The sequence below is a fragment of the Littorina saxatilis genome, linkage group LG13 (assembly GCF_037325665.1).
Source record: "Littorina saxatilis isolate snail1 linkage group LG13, US_GU_Lsax_2.0, whole genome shotgun sequence".
Classification (NCBI taxonomy): Eukaryota; Metazoa; Mollusca; class Gastropoda; order Littorinimorpha; family Littorinidae; genus Littorina; species Littorina saxatilis.
In genome coordinates, this window is record NC_090257.1 from 44,847,587 (window position 1) to 44,869,675 (window position 22,089).

At 44.3% G+C, this 22,089-nt stretch overlaps 1 protein-coding gene across 2 annotated transcripts in view; it reads left to right on the top strand.

Moving 5' to 3' along the window:
- The first annotated feature begins 657 nt into the window (after positions 1-657).
- LOC138945832 (uncharacterized) overlaps positions 658-22,089 on the top strand; it is a 34,491-nt gene continuing 13,059 nt past the window's right edge. The window contains exons 1-6 of one of the 2 annotated variants that reach the window (XM_070317345.1): positions 658-1,214; positions 9,100-9,620; positions 14,580-14,785; positions 18,042-18,235; positions 18,614-18,684; positions 19,455-19,500. In XM_070317345.1, the coding sequence (XP_070173446.1) occupies positions 9,473-9,620; positions 14,580-14,785; positions 18,042-18,235; positions 18,614-18,684; positions 19,455-19,500 (665 nt within the window). In that variant the 5' untranslated portion in view covers positions 658-1,214; positions 9,100-9,472. The remainder of the gene's footprint in view (positions 1,215-9,099; positions 9,621-14,579; positions 14,786-18,041; positions 18,236-18,613; positions 18,685-19,454; positions 19,501-22,089) is intronic. The other variant, XM_070317344.1, reaches the window with a different exon arrangement.

The following is a 22,089-nucleotide window of genomic DNA, read 5'->3' on the forward strand; positions in this document are numbered from 1 at the left end:
GTGTTGGTGTGTACCCTGAATGTGTGTTATTTGTGAAATCACGGTGTTGGTGTGTACCCAGAATGTGTGTTATTTGTGAAATCACGGTGTTTGTGTGTACCCAGAATGTGTGTTATTTGTGAAATCACGGTGTTGGTGTGTACCCAGACTGTGTGTGTTATTTGTGAAATCACGATGTTGGTGTGTACCCAGAATGTGTGTTATTTGTGAAATCACGGTGTTGGTGTGTACCCAGACTGTGTGTGTTATTTGTGAAATCACGGTGTTGGTGTGTACTCAGACTGTGTGTGTTTTATTTGTGAAATCACGGTGTGTGTGTGTTATTTGTGAAATCACGGTGTTGGTGTGTACCCAGAGTTTGTTTCCTTTGTGCGTACAATACAAGACTGGGTTAGCGCTCCGCTCAAAGCCAGATTGTGTGCAAAGAGTATCGTGCCAAGCTGCACACAATCGCTCCCTAACACCCCGACTGGCGCTAGACACCCGGCGCTATAGACACCCGGGGTGGTCGCCAGTGACGACTGTGTCAACATCACGGCCAGCTCCGCACCGCTCAATGCCGTGTTGGGGCCAGGCAGGTAGAGCGCTCTGCTAGAGGCGGGGCTGACACACACTGCGCTCAACTGACTTGCTTTTTGTCCTGCCACGCGGCCGGGGAAAAAACTGAAGCGAGATAGAGAAAAGCTCGACGTGAATATACTTCTTGACTGATCGATAGCTATAGCAAGGCAGAGATTTATTCCGTGGTTGTGTGTGTGTTAGAAGCCAAGAAAAGTCAGAGGTCAGGGTTTGTGTTCCTCGCGATCCACAGTCAAACACAAGGGGACAACGACACGCTTCAACTCTTCCAACTGACAAACTTTGTGTTCCTCGCGATCCACAGTCAAACACAAGGGGACAACGACACGCTTCAACTCTTCCAACTGACAAACTTTGTGTTCCTCGCGATCCACAGTCAAACACAAGGGGACAACGACACGCTTCAACTCTTCTAACTGACAAACTTTGTGTCTTACCAACACACTGACACTGACACTGTAAACACGGCCCGTGCTGACCGTTAGGAGACCCCACCTTGCCGTGACAGACGGTGTGACCGTTAGGGGACCCCACCTTGCCGTGACAGACGGTGTGACCGTTAGGGGACCCCACCTTGCCGTGACAGACGGTGTGACCGCACACTGGCTTTTTGCACTTCACCTGCCTTCCACCAGGTAAGCGACGTGTTTCTTACCTGTATGCACATTTACCTGTTGAGGGTTTTTTAATTTTTGTTGGTTGTGCATTTACGTGCCGATGTGCTAACTACCTGTGTGCAGTGCCGTGGGAAGCATTTGCCGGACGCTTTATAGTGGGGTTTTTTTCTGAGTACAAATCTTTGTGATCAGGTCGTTAATTGTAAAATTAGTATATAACTGGAAAGGCCACCTATTCCCACTGACCATATTTAGGAAACAGATTGAATTTACATGAGGTAGTGTCTATATAGTAGAACCCTACAACATAGACACCCCCCTCCCCCAAATCAAATTCAGAAATGCAAGGTTCCCGAGTTAAAAAACAAAAAAACAAAAAACACATATCAGAACATCTAAAACGGAACAGGTTGTGCATGTAATTACAAACAAGAGCGTTCATGCGTGATGAATCATTTGGTTTAATCAAAATTTATGAATAATTGATCAGATGAAACAATTGAAAGTATAGAACCAGGACACACACCAAGGAAATGCTAATCTTACGTGACCAGAACAATACTAAGTTACACACATTCCCAAAAGGTGGACATGACAAAAGTAAACCAGTGGAACCGATTGTAGGAATGTGGATGGGGAAACACCATTTAGTCAATCGAACGCACTGCAAAACATCCGGCTCTCTCTAACCTTTATTAAACAAGGGAACGAGAGAGAGACATAGAGAGAGAGATAGGCTGCCAGACAGACAGACAAACAGAGACAGACAGAGAGAGAGACAGAGACAGACAGGCGGACACATAGAGAGAGACAGAGAGATAGAGACCCGAAGATGATTTGAAAAAAACAAACAAACTTAGAGGCTTAATATAAGTTTTACCACGCTTGGAGAATAACGTCGCAGTTTGACGCGATAATCCCTCGCCTTTCAATATGACGTCCTTGGTGTGTTCCAGACTCGATAAAACGTTATATCTCGGTGAATTAAGTAAAAGGTTATACAAATATAATATCCATTCAACGAATTTCTTTAGTTTGAGAATATGTTCAACGTCAAATATATAACAACTATATACACATTATGTTTTGATTAAAAAAATCATACCGAATAGATTAATATTAATTTTCTCTCTTTTGCTCCCCAAAACAAAAAAAGTGGTTAGTTAACGAGTTTTTTTCATTTCTAAGCACATTTTTCAACAGATTTTGGAACAGATGAGGCAATAAGGAATATAACAATATTACTTTTCTGTTTGAAATTCCAATTTTGTTACTTTCAGAACATCCGTTCCTTATGAACACACTACCTTTGAGGTTGTAGAGATGGTGATTACCTGCTCTGGCACTAGCACTTGTGTGATCTGTATATACCGCCCTCCCCCCAATGCAAAGAACAAGTTCACATTCCCCATGTTTCTCACAGAAGCTGAAGAAATGCTTGAACATCACAACACTCACACCTCAAACATCGTCCTCATCGGCGACTTCAACATACAATTCGACCAGCCACAGAACACCGACACAATACAGACGATGGACCTTCTTGACTGTCACGACCTCAAACAGCATGTAGACGCTCCCACACGCAAAACACACATCATTGACTGGATTGTCACCCATGAGTCCACTGACCTGGTGTACGACATCCTGCTGAATGACTACCTCAGATCCGATCACTCTGCAGTTTTGTTCTCTCTTAAAATGGCCAAACCATCCAAACAGAAAAAGCGCGTAGTCCGCCGTAACCTCAAAGAAGTTAACACTGACACATTTCGCGCAGAAGCAGCCCGCCGACTGCTTGATCCTCCGGTATCCTCAGACCCTGTACGTCATTACGACTCCACTCTCAGCACACTTCTCGATGAACATGCGCCCGCAAAAACCAAACTCATCATAGATAGGCCTTCTGCACCCTGGATCACAGCTGAAGTTAAGTATGCAAAACAGTTGCGTCGCCGAGCAGAGAGGAAGTCGCGAACCTCAAAGCTGGTAGTTGACAGACAGATTTACAACAAGCAAAAGGAACATGTTCAGACACTCATCGCAGACGCCAAACAATCGCACTACAGCACCAAAATCTGTGAAACAACCTCTGCCAAAACACTCTTCTCCACAATGAATGACCTTCTTGGCTGCTCTTCTGCTTCTCCCTTGCCCAACAACATCAACCCCTCCAAACTGTCTCAAGCTTTCTCTGATTACTTCCATAACAAGATCCAAACCATCCGTGACAAACTAGACAAAATCCCACACCAAAACTCTGAAACTCCTCCTGCATTTACAGGCACTCCCTTCACTCACTTTCAGCCTCTCACTCTCACTGACCTGGAGAAAGTCCTCAAAGAAATGACCTTGAAAACCTGTGACCTTGACCCTCTTCCCACACAACTCTACTCTGACTGTCTTCCTGAACTCCTCCCTTCTATTCTCAAAATCATCAACACTTCTCTGCAAACAGGCACTGTCCCCAACTCCTGTAAGACTGCTATTGTCAAACCTCTACTGAAGAAACCATCGCTTGACCCAAACACCCTCAGCAACTACCGCCCTGTCTCAAACCTTTCCTTCATTTCCAAACTCCTTGAAAGAGTCGTCCTGAAACAACTCAACTCTCACCTTCTTTGCAACAATCTTCTCTCTCCGCTTCAATCTGCCTATCGTCCTCACCACTCCACCGAAACTGCCCTTCTCAAAATCACTAATGATCTCCTCCTTGCCACTGACCAAGCTGAAATCTCTGCCGTTGCTCTACTTGATCTATCAGCGGCCTTTGACACAGTCGACCACAACAACCTCCTTCAACGCCTTCAGCACACCTTTGGTATCCATAGCACAGCTCTTTCTTGGTTCTCTTCTTATCTTACCGACCGCTACCAGACTGTTTCGATTGACAAACTGAACTCTGACCCCATCAGGCTTGAGTGCGGAGTCCCTCCGGGCTCAGTCCTTGGGCCTGTACTATTTACTCTCTACACTCAACCTCTTGACCACATCCTTGACCGACACAACGTTCTCCACCACTCTTTTGTCGACGACTCTCAACTTCACAACAGCTCTTCCCCTGACCAGTCTGAATCTCTTCTTTCCTCTATCTCTGACACTATCACTGACGTGCAGAATTGGATGACAGAAAACAAACTTCAGCTCAATAGCAACAAAACTGAAGCTATCCTAATAGGCACTACATCCAAACTCTCCAAAGCCATCTCCGACTCTCTTCAACTCTCTGACTCTTCTGTCCCTCTGTCTTCTGCTGTCAAAAACCTCGGAGTCACTCTAGACAACACCCTTTCCATGAAACAACACATCTCTTCTGTCTCTCGCACCTGCTACTTCCAACTCCGCCGCATCGCCACTATCCGCAAATACCTCACCACAGATGCTACCGCCAAACTGGTCACTTCCACCATTCTCTCACGTCTTGACTATTGTAACTCTCTCTTGGCGGGTCTTCCCTCTTCTTCTATCTCTCGTCTCCAACGCATTCAAAATAGCTCTGCCCGTCTTGTCCTACGAAAGAAAAAGAGAGATCATATCACCCCCCTCCTAAATCAGCTCCACTGGTTGCCCGTTCCTGCCCGTATCACATACAAAATCAACACTCTCACCTACAAATGCCTCCATGGTCTCGCCCCTGCCTATCTCTCCGACTCTCTTTCTCTCTATGTCCCTTCACGAACACTCAGATCATCTGCCGACTCCCTCAAGCTCAACATCCCCCACACCAAACTCAAAACAGTAGGTCAACTCTCATTTTCTTTCCAAGCACCTAGCCAATGGAACACACTACCTCTCCCCCTCCGCCAACAACAGTCCCTCGAATCATTCAAATCTGCACTCAAGACATTCCTTTTTTTCCAAATAATCCATGCATTATACACTGCCCACCCCATCCCACCCTGAATAACTGTACATATTTTAATGTTTGATGGTGTGTGTGTGTGCTAGTGACTTTAAGTCTCCGTGTGTGTGAACGAGTGTATGTGCGCCTTGAGTCGCCTGTTGGTGAGATATGTGCGCGTTATAAATATTCGTATTATTATTATTATTATTTTAAAAAAAGAAAAAAACAGGCAACCTTTCAATGAACATGCAAATAAGTTCGGTATTTTTTTAATATGCTCTGTACGTACGCACGCACGAACGCACGCACGCACGCACGCACGCACGCACTCACTCACACACACACACACACACACTCATACGCACACACACACACACACGCACGCACGCACGCACGCACACACGCACGCACACACACACACACATGCGCGCGCACACACACACACACACACACACACACACACACACACACAGACTGACAGAGACTGACACACACACACAAACATATCTGGGGAGACAAATGTCACCCTCCTCCCTCGTGAAATCATTGAGTCAAGTGTTGACTTATGGAAACCTCCCCTGTAACCTTTTCTCACCAGGACAGACCCAAAATATTCATTTCACACGCAAAATTTGAACGGGACCTGCGTGAAAGTGTTAAGTTTTATTTTTTTTGTTACATGGAGAATAACATATCGTAAGAGTTTTATGTTTTGTTGTTGTGTTACATAGAGAATAACATCGTCAGAGTTTTGTGTGTTGTTGTGTTACATAAGAATAACAGCGTCAGAGTTTTGTGTGTTGTGTTACATAAGAATAACAGCGTCAGTACCTGCTATTCAGACTTGGTCGTGTGACAGACGTTTTCTTCCACACGAGATTACGTTGATTGTCTAACGAAGCCGTGAGGCTGAGTTAGACATCAGCTAATCGAGTGTGGAAGAAAACTCTGTCACACGACCAAGTCGGAATAGCATTTATGTCTCACAGCTTCAACAGAGGAGAGAACAAACACGTTTTGCGTACTCAAGCTTGACAAACCTAAACACAGGAGCAGCCATTGTCGAGAGATCTACTTTTTGACGGAAATGACCGAACAACTATGAATGATGTCCCGGTATATGTGAATGACGTCACAGTCATCGTCACAGTCTGTATCTTTTGAAGCATCGCATTCTTGATGACGTCTTTCTGTGTCTGCATCCGCGAAATGTTTGTTCTTTTCGGGATCTTTGTCATCTATGTTCAGAACTCTGTCCTTCCAGTTTCAGACTAACAGGCCTCCTGAGCGAGCTACTTTCCAAGGGCAGCTAAATTCGCGTATGGAAACAGTACTGTCGTCTGGGATGCCGTTTTCAGTATTCTCAGCGTTGAAGAATTTGTAAAGAGAAGAAACGATAACAGCAGGAAAAATAAAAGTCGTGTGTGGCTTTTGGGGCTTTTGGAGGGACGAATTCGAGTTTGAATCCGTTCTTGCACATGCTCCAATGTGTGTAACATAGAATCTTGCACACGTTTGCTTTAGTAGTGGCAAAGAAGGAAAGCGTGTAACATACAATCTTGCACACGTTTGCTTTAGTAGTTGCAAAGAAGGAAAGCGTGTGACATACAATCTTGCACACGTTTGCTTTAGTAGTGGCAAAGAAGGAAAGCGTGTGACATACAATCTTGCACACGTTTGCTTTAGTAGTGGCAAAGAAGGAAAGCGTGTGACATACAATCTTGCACACGTTTGCTTTAGTAGTTGCAAAGAAGGAAAGTGTGTGACATACAATCTTGCACACGTTTGCTTTAGTAGTAGCAAAGAAGGAAAGCGTGTAACATAGTTTTATGTTTGCTTGTTGTGTTACATAGAGAATAACATCGTAAGTGTTTTGTGTTTTGTTGTTGTGTTATATAGAGAATAACGTCGTAAGAGTTATGTGGATGTGTAAAAAAGATAATAAAATCGTAAGAGTTGTGCTTTGTTGTTGTTGTGTTACATAGAGAATAATTATTATTCTCTTTATTTATATAGCGCCTTATCCGAAGTTCAAAGCGCTTTATACGGTGAGATGGAATTTTTTACACAATATATCACGCATTCACATCGACCAGCAAACCTCAAGCCTGTTAGGCGAATGTTCACCTTTCGCGGCCTTTATTCCAAGTCACACGGGTATTTGATGGACATTTTTATCTATGCCTATACAATTTTGCCAGGAAAGACCCTTTTGTCAATCGTGGGATCTTTAACGTGCACACCCCAATATAGTGTACACGAAGGGACCTCGGTTTTTCGTCTCATCCGAAAGACTAGCACTTGAACCCACCATCTAGGTTAGGAAAGGGGGGAGAAAATAGCGGCCCGACCCAGGGTCGAACACGCAACCTCTCGATTCCGAGCGCAAGTGCGTTACCACTCGGCCACCCAGACCACGTATAACATCGTAAGAGTGTTGTGTTTTCCTGGGGTGAAATCACATCGTAACTACCAACTCACTTACTCAGCCCAGTCACTCGCACAGCCATCAACCAACCCTAAGCCCAGCAAGCAAGCACGCGACTGTCTTTAAAAAAAAACTTTTATTTTTGTATCAGTAACGACCATACCAACAACAATATGGCCAGCAAAGTAAGCAAGCCTCTGACTTTTATTAGTAACGACCATACCAACAACAATATAACCAGCGAAGTGAGCAAGACTCTGACTTTAGTAACGACCATACCAACAACAATATAACCAGCGAAGTGAGCAAGACTCTGACTTTAGTAACGACCATACCAACAACAATATAGCCAGCGAAGTGAGCAAGACTCTGACTTTAGTAACGACCATACCAACAACAATACAACCAGCGAAGTAAACAAGCCTCTGACTTTAGTAACGACCATACCAACAACACTATAACCAGCGAAGTGAGCAAGACTCTGACTTTAGTAACGACCATACCAACAACAATATAGCCAGCGAGGTAAACAAGCCTCTGACTTTAGTAACGACCATACCAACAACACTATAACCAGCGAAGTGAGCAAGACTCTGACTTTAGTAACGACCATACCAACAACAATATAGCCAGCGAAGTAAACAAGCCTCTGACTTTAGTAACGACCATACCAACAACACTATAACCAGCGAAGTGAGCAAGACTCTGACTTTAGTAACGACCATACCAACAACAATATAGCCAGCGAAGTAAACAAGCCTCTGACTTTAGTAACGACCATACCAACAACACTATAACCAGCGAAGTGAGCAAGACTCTGACTTTAGTAACGACCATACCAACAACAATATTATAGTCAGCGAAGTAAGCAAGCCTTTGACTTTAGTAACGACCATACCAACAACAATATAGCCAGCGAAGTAAGCAAGACTCTGACTTTAGTAACGACCATACCAACAACAATACAACCAGCGAAGTGAGCAAGCCTCTGACTTTAGTAACGACCATACCAACAACACTATAACCAGCGAAGTGAGCAAGACTCTGACTTTAGTAACGACCATACCAACAACAATATAGCCAGCGAAGTAAACAAGCCTCTGACTTTAGTAACGACCATACCAACAACAATATAACCAGCGAAGTAAGCAAGCCTCTGACTTTAGTAACGACCATACCAACAACAATATAGCCAGCGAAGTAAACAAGCCTCTGACTTTAGTAACGACCATACCAACAACACTATAACCAGCGAAGTAAACAAGCCTCTGACTTTAGTAACGACCATACCAACAACAATATAGCCAGCGAAGTAAACAAGCCTCTGACTTTAGTAACGACCATACCAACAACAATATAGCCAGCGAAGTAAGCAAGCCTTTGACTTTAGTAACGACCATACCAACAACAATACAACCAGCGAAGTGAGCAAGACTCTGACTTTAGTAACGACCATACCAACAACAATATAACCAGCGAAGTGAGCAAGACTCTGACTTAGTAACGACCACACCAACAACACTATAACCAGCGAAGTGAGCAAGACTCTGACTTTAGTAACGACCATACCAACAACAATATAGTCAGCGAAGTGAGCAAGCCTCTGACTTTTATTTTCTTATTATGGGCAGGTGCACAAGGTGTTCTCGTTTCTGACACGGATCCCCGGTGGTACAACGGACAGGATTAATGCAGCAAGACACCATGTGATCGATATCTACGCTTCATTGATTTTGCTCGATTCGCCTGACTGACTGCGTTGCACTGGTTATGCCTGGGGCGGATGGAAATATTGCACGCATTCTGGCGGACTATCGGACACGGTGTTGTGACGTGTGACGGACTATGGACACGGTGTTGTTACGTGAGTCGGACTTTGTATTTGACGTGTGTCCGACTGTCGGACGCAGTGTTGTGACGTGAGTCGGGCTGTGAAAGACAGTGTTGTGACGTGAGTCGGACTTTGTATTTGACGTGTGTCCGACTGTCGGACATAGTGTAACCATGAAAACAGACACACTGTCCAACCGGTCCATCAGCGCCAAGAAGTCCAAGCGACTTCGTTGCCTTGACCTGACGTTTGAAGGTCACGACCTGGTGTTCAAGAACGAAGACCTGGACAACGGCAGACTTCCACATGGCGGCTACAGGGGTGAGTGTTGTGTGACGAGTAGGACCGTGATCATAGTTATAATGACATCTACAGGGGTGAGTGCTGAGTCATAAGTAGGACCGTGGTCATAGTTATAATGACATCTACAGGGGTGAGTGCTGAGTCATAAGTAGGACCGTGATCATAGTTATAATGACATCTACAGGGGTGAGTGTTGTGTGACGAGTAGGACCGTGATCATAGTTATAATGACATCTACAGGGGTGAGTGCTGAGTCATAAGTAGGACCGTGATCAAAGTTATAATGACATCTACAGGGGTGAGTGCTGAGTCATAAGTAGGACCGTGATCATAGTTATAATGACATCTACAGGGGTGAGTGCTGAGTCATAAGTAGGACCGTGGTCATAGTTATAATGACATCTACAGGGGTGAGTGCTGTGTGACGAGTAGGACCGTGATCATAGTTATAATGACATCTACAGGGGTGAGTGCTGAGTCATAAGTAGGACCGTGATCATAGTTATAATGACATCTACAGGGGTGAGTGCTGAGTCATAAGTAGGACCGTGATCATAGTTATAATGACATCTACAGGGGTGAGTGCTGAGTCATAAGTAGGACCGTGATCATAGTTATAATGACGGCTACAGGGGTGAGTGCTGAGTCATAAGTAGGACCGTGATCATAGTTATAATGACATCTACAGGGGTGAGTGTTGTGTGACGAGTAGGACCGTGATCATAGTTATAATGACATCTACAGGGGTGAGTGCTGAGTCATAAGTAGGACCGTGATCATAGTTATAATGACATCTACAGGGGTGAGTGCTGAGTCATAAGTAGGACCGTGATCATAGTTATAATGAAATCTACAGGGGTGAGTGCTGAGTCATAAGTAGGACCGTGATCATAGTTATAATGACGGCTACAGGGGTGAGTGCTGAGTCATAAGTAGGACCGTGATCATAGTTATAATGACGGCTACAGGGGTGAGTGTTGTGTGACGAGTAGGACCGTGATCATAGTTATAATGACGGCTACAGGGGTGAGTGCTGAGTCATAAGTAGGACCGTGATCAAAGTTATAATGACATCTACAGGGGTGAGTGCTGTGTGACGAGTAGGACCGTGATCATAGTTATAATGACATCTACAGGGGTGAGTGCTGAGTCATAAGTAGGACCGTGATCATAGTTATAATGACATCTACAGGGGTGAGTGCTGAGTCATAAGTAGGACCGTGATCATAGTTATAATGACATCTACAGGGGTGAGTTTTGAGTCATAAGTAGGACCGTGATCATAGTTATAATGACGGCTACAGGGGTGAGTGCTGAGTCATAAGTAGGACCGTGATCATAGTTATAATGACGGCTACAGGAGTCAAGCATTTCCCAGAAGCTATCCGACGGATTGTATTGAAAATTGGCACATACATTGTTCAGGGTATTTTCTGACGGCGTTGTTCTCTCCGATTTTTGATAGGGCTATTTGATGACGTCATATTAGCCCGTTTGCAAAAGTTGATGCGGAACTCTCAAGGCTAGAGTTTTTCATCAATTTGTTTGACAATTTGGTTACATGAACTTCGACTTACTGCGTACTACGGGATTGCATTTAAGCTTGGTACCTTAACCATTTGTTTATGAAATGTTCACTCAAAATTAGCCAAGGATTAGCAAAATAACAGCAAGGGGCAAAAGGTGTAGAAAGGTAGACGAGGAAGATAGCAAGAACTAGACAAAGGGCAGAGGATGTAGAAAGGTAGACGAGGAAGATAGCAAGAACTAGACAAAGGGCAGAGGATGTAGAAAGGTAGACGAGGAAGATAGCAAGAACTAGACAAAGGGCAGAGGATGTAGAAAGGTAGACGAGGAAGATAGCAAGAACTAGACAAAGGGCAGAGGATGTAGAAAGGTAGACGAGGAAGATAGCAAGAACTAGACAAAGGGCAGAGGATGTAGAAAGGTAGACGAGGAAGATAGCAAGAACTAGACAGAGGGCAGAGGATGTAGAAAGGTAGACGAGGAAGATAGCAAGAACTAGACAGAGGGCAGAGGATGTAGAAAGGTAGACGAGGAAGATAGCAAGAACTAGACAAAGGGCAGAGGATGTAGAAAGGTAGACGAGGGAGATAGCAAGAACTAGACAAAGGGCAGAGGATGTAGAAAGGTAGACGAGGAAGATAGCAAGAACTAGACAAAGGGCAGAGGATGTAGAAAGGTAGACGAGGAAGATAGCAAGAACTAGACAAAGGGCAGAGGATGTAGAAAGGTAGACGAGGAAGATAGCAAGAACTAGACAAAGGGCAGAGGATGTAGAAAGGTAGACGAGGAAGATAGCAAGAACTAGACAGAGGGCAGAGGATGTAGAAAGGTAGACGAGGAAGATAGCAAGAACTAGACAGAGGGCAGAGGATGTAGAAAGGTAGACGAGGAAGATAGCAAGAACTAGACAAAGGGCAGAGGATGTAGAAAGGTAGACGAGGGAGATAGCAAGAACTAGACAAAGGGCAGAGGATGTAGAAAGGTAGACGAGGAAGATAGCAAGAACTAGACAAAGGGCAGAGGATGTAGAAAGGTAGACGAGGGAGAGGAACCGCACCAACCCGAACCGAGCACAATACCAGTCTTCACTCAGCCTTTACTACGTCTTTGCTAAGTCTTCACTCTGTCTTCACTAAGTCTTCACTCAGTCTTCACTCAGTCTTCACTCAGTCTTCACTCTGTCTTCACTCAGTCTTCACTCAGTCTTCACTCTGTCTTCACTCAGTCTTCACTCAGTCTTCACTCAGTCTTCACTCTGTCTTCACTCAGTCTTCACTCAGTCTTCACTCAGTCTTCACTCAGTCTTCACTCTGTCTTCACTCAGTCTTCACTCAGTCTTCACTCAGTCTTCACTCAGTCTTCACTCTGTCTTCACTCAGTCTTCACTCAGTCTTCACTCAGTCTTCACTCAGTCTTCACTCTGTCTTCACTCTGTCTTCACTCTGTCTTCACTCTGTCTTCACTCAGTCTTCACTCAGTCTTCACTCAGTCTTCACTCAGTCTTCACTCTGTCTTCACTCTGTCTTCACTCTGTCTTCACTCAGTCTTCACTCAGTCTTCACTCAGTCTTCACTTAATCTTCACTCAGTCTTCTCTCAGCCTTCACTCAGTGTTTGATAAACGACTAATGTATGAAAACGCAACATTGAAATCACGGCCAAGAATAACAGCGCAATATTGAAAAGCGATCGATCGCGAATGACAGTTTGTGTCTGAACACAGGGTGTTTGTTGGCGCTATACATTTGTTAACCGTTTGCTCTCAGCTGTACATATGGTAAAACGGTTTAGAATACACAGGGCGATTAAAGCGTCTTTGTGGCGAGGAAGGCACATAATCCTGTCATCTTGTAATCGTCTAACCGTAACTGACGCACAATGTGTTGTTTGAATGAATCGTTTTGACACGACCGTTTTGTAGCGTCACTTTGTTGTGCTTGGATACTGTTCATTCTCTTCAGTACTGACTTGACTGAGCGCGCAGTTACTCTGAGTTTAAAATCAACGGGCATGGTGTTAACGTTATGTTACGACTCACAGATAACCGTCATCTTAGCGTTGTAATAGGCCATGCTAGTGTGACAATGTGCACTTTTAGTGCCCTTAAAGCCAAGTGCCCTTAAAGCCAGGTGCCCTAACATACTTTTGCCTTTACAGCAAGTGCCCTTACAGCCAAGTGCTCTAACAGACCATGCTACAGACACACAAGTATAGGCCATGCTACAGACACGGAAGTATAGGCCGTGCTTAAGACACACAAGTATAGGCCATGCTACAGACACGCAAGTATAGGCCGTGCTACAGACACACAAGTATAGGCCGTGCTACAGACACACAAGTATAGGCCATGCTACAGACACACAAGTATAGGCCGTGCTACAGACACACAAGTATAGGCCATGCTACAGACACACAAGTATAGGCCATGCTACAGACACGCAAGTATAGGCCGTGCCACAGACACACAAGTGTAGGCCGTGCTACAGACACACAAGTATAGGCCGTGCCGCTACAGACACACAAGTATAGGCCGTGGTACAGACACACAAGTGTAGGCCGTGCTACAGACACACAAGTGTAGGCCGTGCTACAGACACACAAGTATAGGCCGTGCTACAGACACACAAGTGTAGGCCGTGCTACAGACACACAAGTGTAGGCCGTGCTACAGACACACAAGTATAGACCGTGCTACAGACACACAAGTAAAGGCCGTGCTACAGACACACAAGTGTAGGCCGTGCTACAGACACACAAGTAAAGGCCGTGCTACAGACACACAAGTATAGGCCGTGGTACAGACACACAAGTGTAGGCCGTGCTACAGACACACAAGTATAGGCCGTGCTACAGACACACAAGTATAGGCCGTGCTACAGACACACAAGTATAGGCCGTGGTACAGACACACAAGTGTAGGCCGTGCTACAGACACACAAGTATAGACCGTGCTACAGACACACAAGTATAGGCCGTGCTACAGACACACAAGTATAGGCCATGCTACAGACACGCAAGTATAGGCCGTGCTACAGACACACAAGTGTAGGCCGTGCTACAGACACACAAGTATAGGCCGTGCTACAGACACACAAGTATAGGCCGTGGTACAGACACACAAGTATAGGCCATGCTACAGACACGCAAGTACAGGCCATGCTACAGACACACAAGAATAGGCCGTGCTACAGACATACAAGTATACTCCAAGAGTGCGCTAACATTTGTAAGCGCATTGCCTTTAGCCAACCAACTTTTTCACATCAGTCATGTGACACCGGTACTTTTTGACAATCACTGTTATAAGCACTGTTGTTAACACTGTTGTTATCACTGTTATTGTCAGTGTCATCAATACCCTGCAGGCAGCAAGAACCACCCGATGGGGATGTACTCCTGTGACACGGCCGGGTACTTAACTGTTATGATCACTGTCATGAATACCTTGCAGGCAGCAAGAACCACCCGATGGGGATCTACTCGTGGGACAGGGGGCCGGACTACCAGCGCCAGCTGCAGGTTGACCTCCAGCGGCTGGTGGACAGCGAGGTGGCCGAGCAGCACGGGTCTCCTCACTGGACACTGGAGGCGCACCGCCAACCCACACACTCCGGGGAGTCCCCGCTCATCATCAACAAGTTCCTGTCGCCCTCCAAGGTTGGTATAATTATGGGGGTTAGTGTTAAGTAGCAATTTATCGTGAACAAGTTTCTGTGTATGGTGTGTGTGTGTGTGTGTGTTAAGTAGCAGTTCTATATCAAAAAGTTTCTGTGTATGGTGTGTGTGTTAAGTAGCAGTTATTTTGTTTGTTTGTTTGCTTAACGCCCAGCCGACCACGAAGGGCCATATCAGGGCGGTGCTGCTTTGACATTTAACGTGCGCCACACACAAGACAGAAGTCGCAGCACAGGCTTCATGTCTCACCCAGTCACATTATTCTGACATCGGACTAACCAGCCCTAGCACTAACCCCATAATGCCAGACGCCAGGCGGAGCAGCCACTAGATTGCCAATTTTAAAGTCTTAAGTATGACCCGGCCGGGGTTCGAACCCACGACCTCCCGATCACGGGGTGGACGCCTTACCACTAGTCCAACCGTGGCGGCAGTAGCAGTTCTATATGAACAAGTTTCTCTGTATGGTGTGTGTGTTAAGTTGCAGTTCAGGGGGTGTTGTATCTGTGTTTGTGTACAGGGGGTGTTGTATCTGTGTTTGTGTACAGGGGGTGTTGTATCTGTGTCTGTGTACAGGGGGTGTTGTATCTGTGTTTGTGTACAGGGGGTGTTGTATCTGTGTTTGTGTACAGGGGGTGTTGTATCTGTGTTTGTGTACAGGGGGTGTTGTATCTGTGTCTGTGTACAGGGGGTGTTGTATCTGTGTTTATGTACAGGGGGTGTTGTATCTGTGTTTGTGTACAGGGGGTGTTGTATCTGTGTCTGTGTACAGGGGGTGTTGTATCTGTGTTTGTGTACAGGGGGTGTTGTATCTGTGTTTGTGTACAGGGGGTGTTGTATCTGTGTTTGTGTACAGGGGGTGTTGTATCTGTGTTTGTGTACAGGGGGTGTTGTATCTGTGTTTATGTACAGGGGGTGTTGTATCTGTGTTTGTGTACAGGGGGTGTTGTATATGTGTTTGTGTACAGGGGGTGTTGTATCTGTGTTTGTGTACAGGGGGTGTTGTATCTGTGTTTGTGTACAGGGGGTGTTGTATCTGTGTTTGTGTACAGGGGGTGTTGTATCTGTGTCTGTGTACAGGGGGTGTTGTATCTGTGTTTGTGTACAGGGGGTGTTGTATCTGTGTTTGTGTACAGGGGGTGTTGTATCTGTGTCTGTGTACAGGGGGTGTTGTATCTGTGTTTGTGTACAGGGGGTGTTGTATATGTGTTTGTGTACAGGGGGTGTTGTATTTATGTTTATGTACAGGGGGTGTTGTATCTGTGTTTGTGTACAGGGGGTGTTGTATCTGTGTCTGTGTACAGGGGGTGTTGTATATGTGTTTGTGTACAGGGGGTGTTGTATCTGTGTTTGTGTACAGGGGGTGTTGTATCTGTGTTTGTGTACAGGGGGTGTTGTATCTGTGTTTGTGTACAGGGGGTGTTGTATCTGTGTTTGTGTACAGGGGGTGTTGTATCTGTGTTTGTGTACAGGGGGTGTTGTATCTGTGTTTGTGTACAGGGGGTGTAGTATCTGTGTTTGTGTACAGGGGGTGTTGTATCTGTGTTTGTGTACAGGGGGTGTTGTATCTGTGTTTGTGTACAGGGGGTGTTGTATCTGTGTTTGTGTACAGGGGGTGTTGTATCTGTGTCTGTGACCATGTTCTATTTGTAGGTGTCTCAGTGACACATGCCACCTTTCTTGTCAGTGTTCCTGTTTTGGATGTCAGGTTGTTACCTCTAACTGCTTGTTTACCTTGCAGCACCTTGTTGACACTCAATACCTGGTAGAGGTGTCCTATTTCTACCTGTGACTGTTACTGTTGACACTCAATACCTGGTAGAGGTGTCCTATTTCTACCTGTGACTGTTACTGTTGACACTCAATACCTGGTAGAGGTGTCCTATTTCTACCTGTGACTGTTACTGTTGACACTCAATACCTGGTAGAGGTGTCCTATTTCTACCTGTGACTGTTACTGTTGACACTCAATACCTGGCAGAGGTGTCCTATTTCTACCTGTGACTGTTACTGTTGACACTCAATACCTGGCAGAGGTGTCCTATTTCTACCTGTGACTGTTACTGTTGACACTCAATACCTGGTAGAGGTGTCCTATTTCTACCTGTGACTGTTACTGTTGACACTCAATACCTGGTAGAGGTGTCCTATTTCTACCTGTGACTGTTACTGTTGACACTCAATACCTGGTAGAGGTGTCCTATTTCTACCTGTGACTGTTACTGTTGACACTCAATACCTGGTAGAGGTGTCCTATTTCTACCTGTGACTGTTACTGTTGACACTCAATACCTGGTAGAGGTGTCCTATTTCTACCTGTGACTGTTACTGTTAACACTCAATACCTGGTAGAGGTGTCCTATTTCTACCTGTGACTGTTACTGTTGACACTCAATACCTGGTAGAGGTGTCCTATTTCTACCTGTGACTGTTACTGTTGACACTCAATACCTGGTAGAGGTGTCCTATTTCTACCTGTGACTGTTACTGTTGACACTCAATACCTGGTAGAGGTGTCCTATTTCTACCTGTGACTGTTACTGTTGACACTCAATACCTGGTAGAGGTGTCCTATTTCTACCTGTGACTGTTACTGTTGACACTCAATACCTGGTAGAGGTGTCCTATTTCTACCTGTGACTGTTACTGTTGACACTCAATACCTGGTAGAGGTGTCCTATTTCTACCTGTGACTGTTACTGTTGACACTCAATACCTGGTAGAGGTGTCATATTTCTACCTGTGACTGTTACTGTTGACACTCAATACCTGGTAGAGGTGTCCTATTTCTACCTGTGACTGTTACTGTTGACACTCAATACCTGGTAGAGGTGTCCTATTTCTACCTGTGACTGTTACTGTTGACACTCAATACCTGGTAGAGGTGTCCTATTTCTACCTGTGACTGTTACTGTTGACACTCAATACCTGGTAGAGGTGTCCTATTTCTACCTGTGACTGTTACTGTTGACACTCAATACCTGGTAGAGGTGTCATATTTCTACCTGTGACTGTTACTGTTGACACTCAATACCTGGTAGAGGTGTCATATTTCTACCTGTGACTGTTACTGTTGACACTCAATACCTGGTAGAGGTGTCATATTTCTACCTGTGACTGTTACTGTTGACACTCAATACCTGGTAGAGGTGTCATATTTCTACCTGTGACTGTTACTGTTGACACTCAATACCTGGTAGAGGTGTCATATTTCTACCTGTGACTGTTACTGTTGCAGCACGAGCAGGTGAACGGCACAGACAGGTGGACGAGGGTGTCGTCCCGAGCAGGCCGTTCCTCCGCCCCTCCCTGCCCGCAAGGCGGCAAGTACTACCGTCCTAACCGCATGCACCAGTACCTCACTGCCACGGAACTCAGGAACGCCGCCGGCAACGACGACGTCCTCAGATACGGCCGTCCAACACGAACCACGTGAGTGTCGCGTCACCAGAAATGTGTAATAACACAATGTTTGTGTTTGAAAGATGTGTAACAACACCATGTTTGTGTTTTAGAGATGTGTAATAACCCAATGTTTGTGTTTTAGAGATGTGTAATAACGCAATGTTTGTGTGTCAGAGATGTGTTATAACACAATGTTTGTGTGTCAGAGATGTGTAATAACACAATGTTTGTGTGTCAGAGATGTGTTATAACACAATGTTTGTGTGTCAGAGATGTGTAATAACACAATGTTTGTGTGTCTGACTGAAATGTGTAATAACACAATGTTTGTGTGTCTGACTGAAATGTGTAATAACACAATGTTTGTTTCTCAGAAATGTGTAACAAGAAAATGCTCGTGTGCAGCCTGCTGCGTGCCCGGCAGCGAGTGAACCACCCTGCTGAGTCCTTCACCAGTCGACGTCAGCTTGAACACAGTGAGTGAGTGAGTGAGTGAGTGAGTGAGTGAGTGAGTGAGTGAGTGAGTGAGTGAGTGTGTGTGTGTGTGTGTGTGTGTGTGTGTGTGTGTGTGTGTGTGTGTGTGTGTGTGTGTGTGTGTGTGTGCGCGTGCGTGCGTTCGTGCGTGCGTGCGTGCGTGCGTGCGTGCGTGCGTTGGTGCGTGCGCGCGTGTGTGTGTGTGTGTGTGTGTGTGTGTGTGTGTGTGTGTGTGTGTGTGTGTGTGCCACACACTATGTGCTATACATTGTTTGTTACATGGTTATGTCCATACCTAGTGTTATGTCCATACCTAGTGTTATGTCCATACCTAGTGTTATGTCCATACCTAGTGTTATGTCCATACCTAGTGTTTTGTCCATACCTAGTGTTATGTGCTCCGTGCTATATGGTGTGCTTTTTATTACAGGAATGTTTACACAAAGTGGCAAGTGCTCCATGTGAAATGCTGTGCTTTTTGTTACAGGAATGTTTACACAAAGTGGCAAGTGCTCCATGTGAAATGCTGTGCTTTTTATTACAGGAATGTTTACACAAAGTGGCAAGTGCTCCATGTGAAATGCTGTGCTTTTTGTTACAGGAATGTTTACACAAAGTGGCAAGTGCTCCATGTGAAATGCTGTGCTTTTTATTACAGGAATGTTTACACAAAGTGGCAAGTGCTCCATGTGAAATGCTGTGCTTTTTATTACAGGAATGTTTACACAAAGTGGCAAGTGCTCCATGTGAAATGCTGTGCTTTTTGTTACAGGAATGGATGAACTGAAGAACGCCAGTGTTTTCAGCAACCCAAAAGAGTACGTCACTTTTGTGGTCACAGTCACTTGTAGATGGCTTTGGTTACTTTATGGTTAATTTAATTGAATTCAATACCTCATCGTGTCGCATACACTCATTTGTCTTTTTTAATGTATGCTCACTGTAAGCACGCATTGAGGGATTTTTACGTACAGATGTTTTGTGTGTGCTGTTATTGACTGAGCTTAGTCTTACCAGTATTTTAGTGTAGGTCCCATTTTTGTGTGGGGTTTTTATGTTTCTTTACAAGTGCATTAATTAGAAGTAGCTAACCCTAACCATTACATGCAGTCGACGCGGTTATACAATCGACCATTCGGTTTTACCAAAAGCCGATGTTAATAAAAAAAAATCGTAATGGATAAATGTTTTGAAATGTTTGACTGAGAGTTAGTGATAATTATGCAAGCCATTGATACGAGGTATGATGCCAAAAAAATGATCAAACCGCAAGTCTCAGGCTACTGATCAATAAAAGTAATATTGCTATTTCATATGTTACTTAGATTTGCATTGGTCAATTGGGCAAAACTGAGCTCATTACAAAAGTGATAATGACGACATTTTAGTCGATATAAATTTTCATATCAATGACCTCTTTATTGCTTCTCCCCTTTAAAAAACAAAGACACCTACATTTAAAAACAGAAGAATATATGAAAATGCAATTATGCCAGAATTTAGTTGAGCAAGTGACTAATTATTTGTTGAAAGAAAAGACATTTGGAAATACTGGAAAGTACAAGAAAAGAGTGAAAAAAAAAGAAATAGTAATCAGAGGGAGGGATATGGAACAGCCAAAAGTGAGACAAATACTTTGGTAATTTATTTACAGTGAATAGAAAGTGTTTAGAGAAATAGCAATGTATCTAACATTGACGGACTGTGTGATATCTTCTGGTATGGTCTGTTGAGACAGTGATATCAAAATCGAGACCGGAGGTCGAGAGGTCTCTATTTTGATATCACTGTCTCAACAGACCATAGCAGAAAATATCATCACACAGTCCGTGAATACTATAAGATTTTTGGTGGCTTGTTGACAGACCAGCTTTTTTGTTGGTCCAAGGGGACCATATCGTCTTTTGTTTCATCTTTATCGACCAAGGCCGAAGGCCGCAGTTGATAAATATGAGACAAAAGGCGATATGCTCCCCGAGGATCAACAACAAAATGCTGGTCTGACGACAAGCCACCAAACATCGTTTTTGTCATCATTTTGGTTGTGCAACAAAATGCACAGGGAGACGAATTTTTAGAATTCAACTCCGGGCCACAAAGCATCGTCACAGTAGCTCGAGATAACACGTCAACCTTGTATGTGACGTCAAACGTAGCTTTTTGACGCTTTTCTTCCAGTCTGAAAATGTACAGAGCTGCGATCATACCTGTGAAATCAGTAAGTGTTGAGCATATTTCTTTTCTTTTAAGTGTTAATGACTTTTTGTTGTGGATTTTGGGATTACAGAGATAAGTTGCAAATTGACCATGAGTCGCCGCGGTAATTATCAACATTGATTGGGTCTTTGAGAGTGAATGCTTACAATTGTTGCTCTCGGAAACACAAATGCAAAGCCACGATGGTTCCACACATCAAACAATCAGCCTGATTGGCTTTTACTTTGACAATCCACGTTTCACATGAAAGCTCAAACCCATTCACCACCTCGGGTTATTGCATGGGGAACATGCGATTTATTTACCAGGTGTTTGTGAATGAAAACTCGTGAAAATGATGACAATGGGTAATGTATCATTTGAAAGGCCAATCATTTAACTAGTATACCTCTAAGAGATGACGTCATTGGGTTACTACGTCATAAATGACGAGGTTTCAAAATACGTAATTTTTGGGTTGTGCTTCAAAACGGGGTCTTTTATGAAGCACCAAGAAAATCTTCACTTCTTTGAAAGAGTGTAGCCGGGTGATGGTACAAAGAAAAAGTGTATACAAAGCTGAAGAACGTTACATGAATCAAAGCTGTTCTATATTCTACAATTTTAACAAAAAAAGGGGAAATGAAAACTTGGTAAAAGGGGAATAACTCTGACAAGCCAAAAAAACTTCCGAGTGCTTCAAACGAGAATAATGTAGCTGCTGTGTCAAAGTTTAAGAACTAAGATTAAAAAATGTACATGCGAGTATAAAGTGCAAAACGTAAACGTTTATATGGAACAGTCCAGAGAATTATACTTATTGATCTTCTGCTTCAAAAGCTGGCCGCAAAATGGGTGCCTGATTAGCTGAAAGGGTAACGGAAAGAGCATCAGGGTCTGCTTGCACGCGATCTGCTCAACCGTTATGAACCCAGTAGACCCAAATTTGATGTTACTGTAGTCACTGATAATGAGACTTTAATTTTCTTCTACTTTAGTGCCAGAGAACGTAGAAACAAAGCGTGTTTCGACCAAAATGACGAGATGCATCACATTTGTAAGCGAGGTTTTTAAAGCAGAAACAGGGCTTGTGTAAGTATTTTTCGACCACGAAGGTCCCGTTGCTGTCGATATTCTGTCTACTAACAGTACTGTCATTTTTAGTACCATGTAGAAACCTTTGTACACAAACTTACTTACGAGTTTAGCAG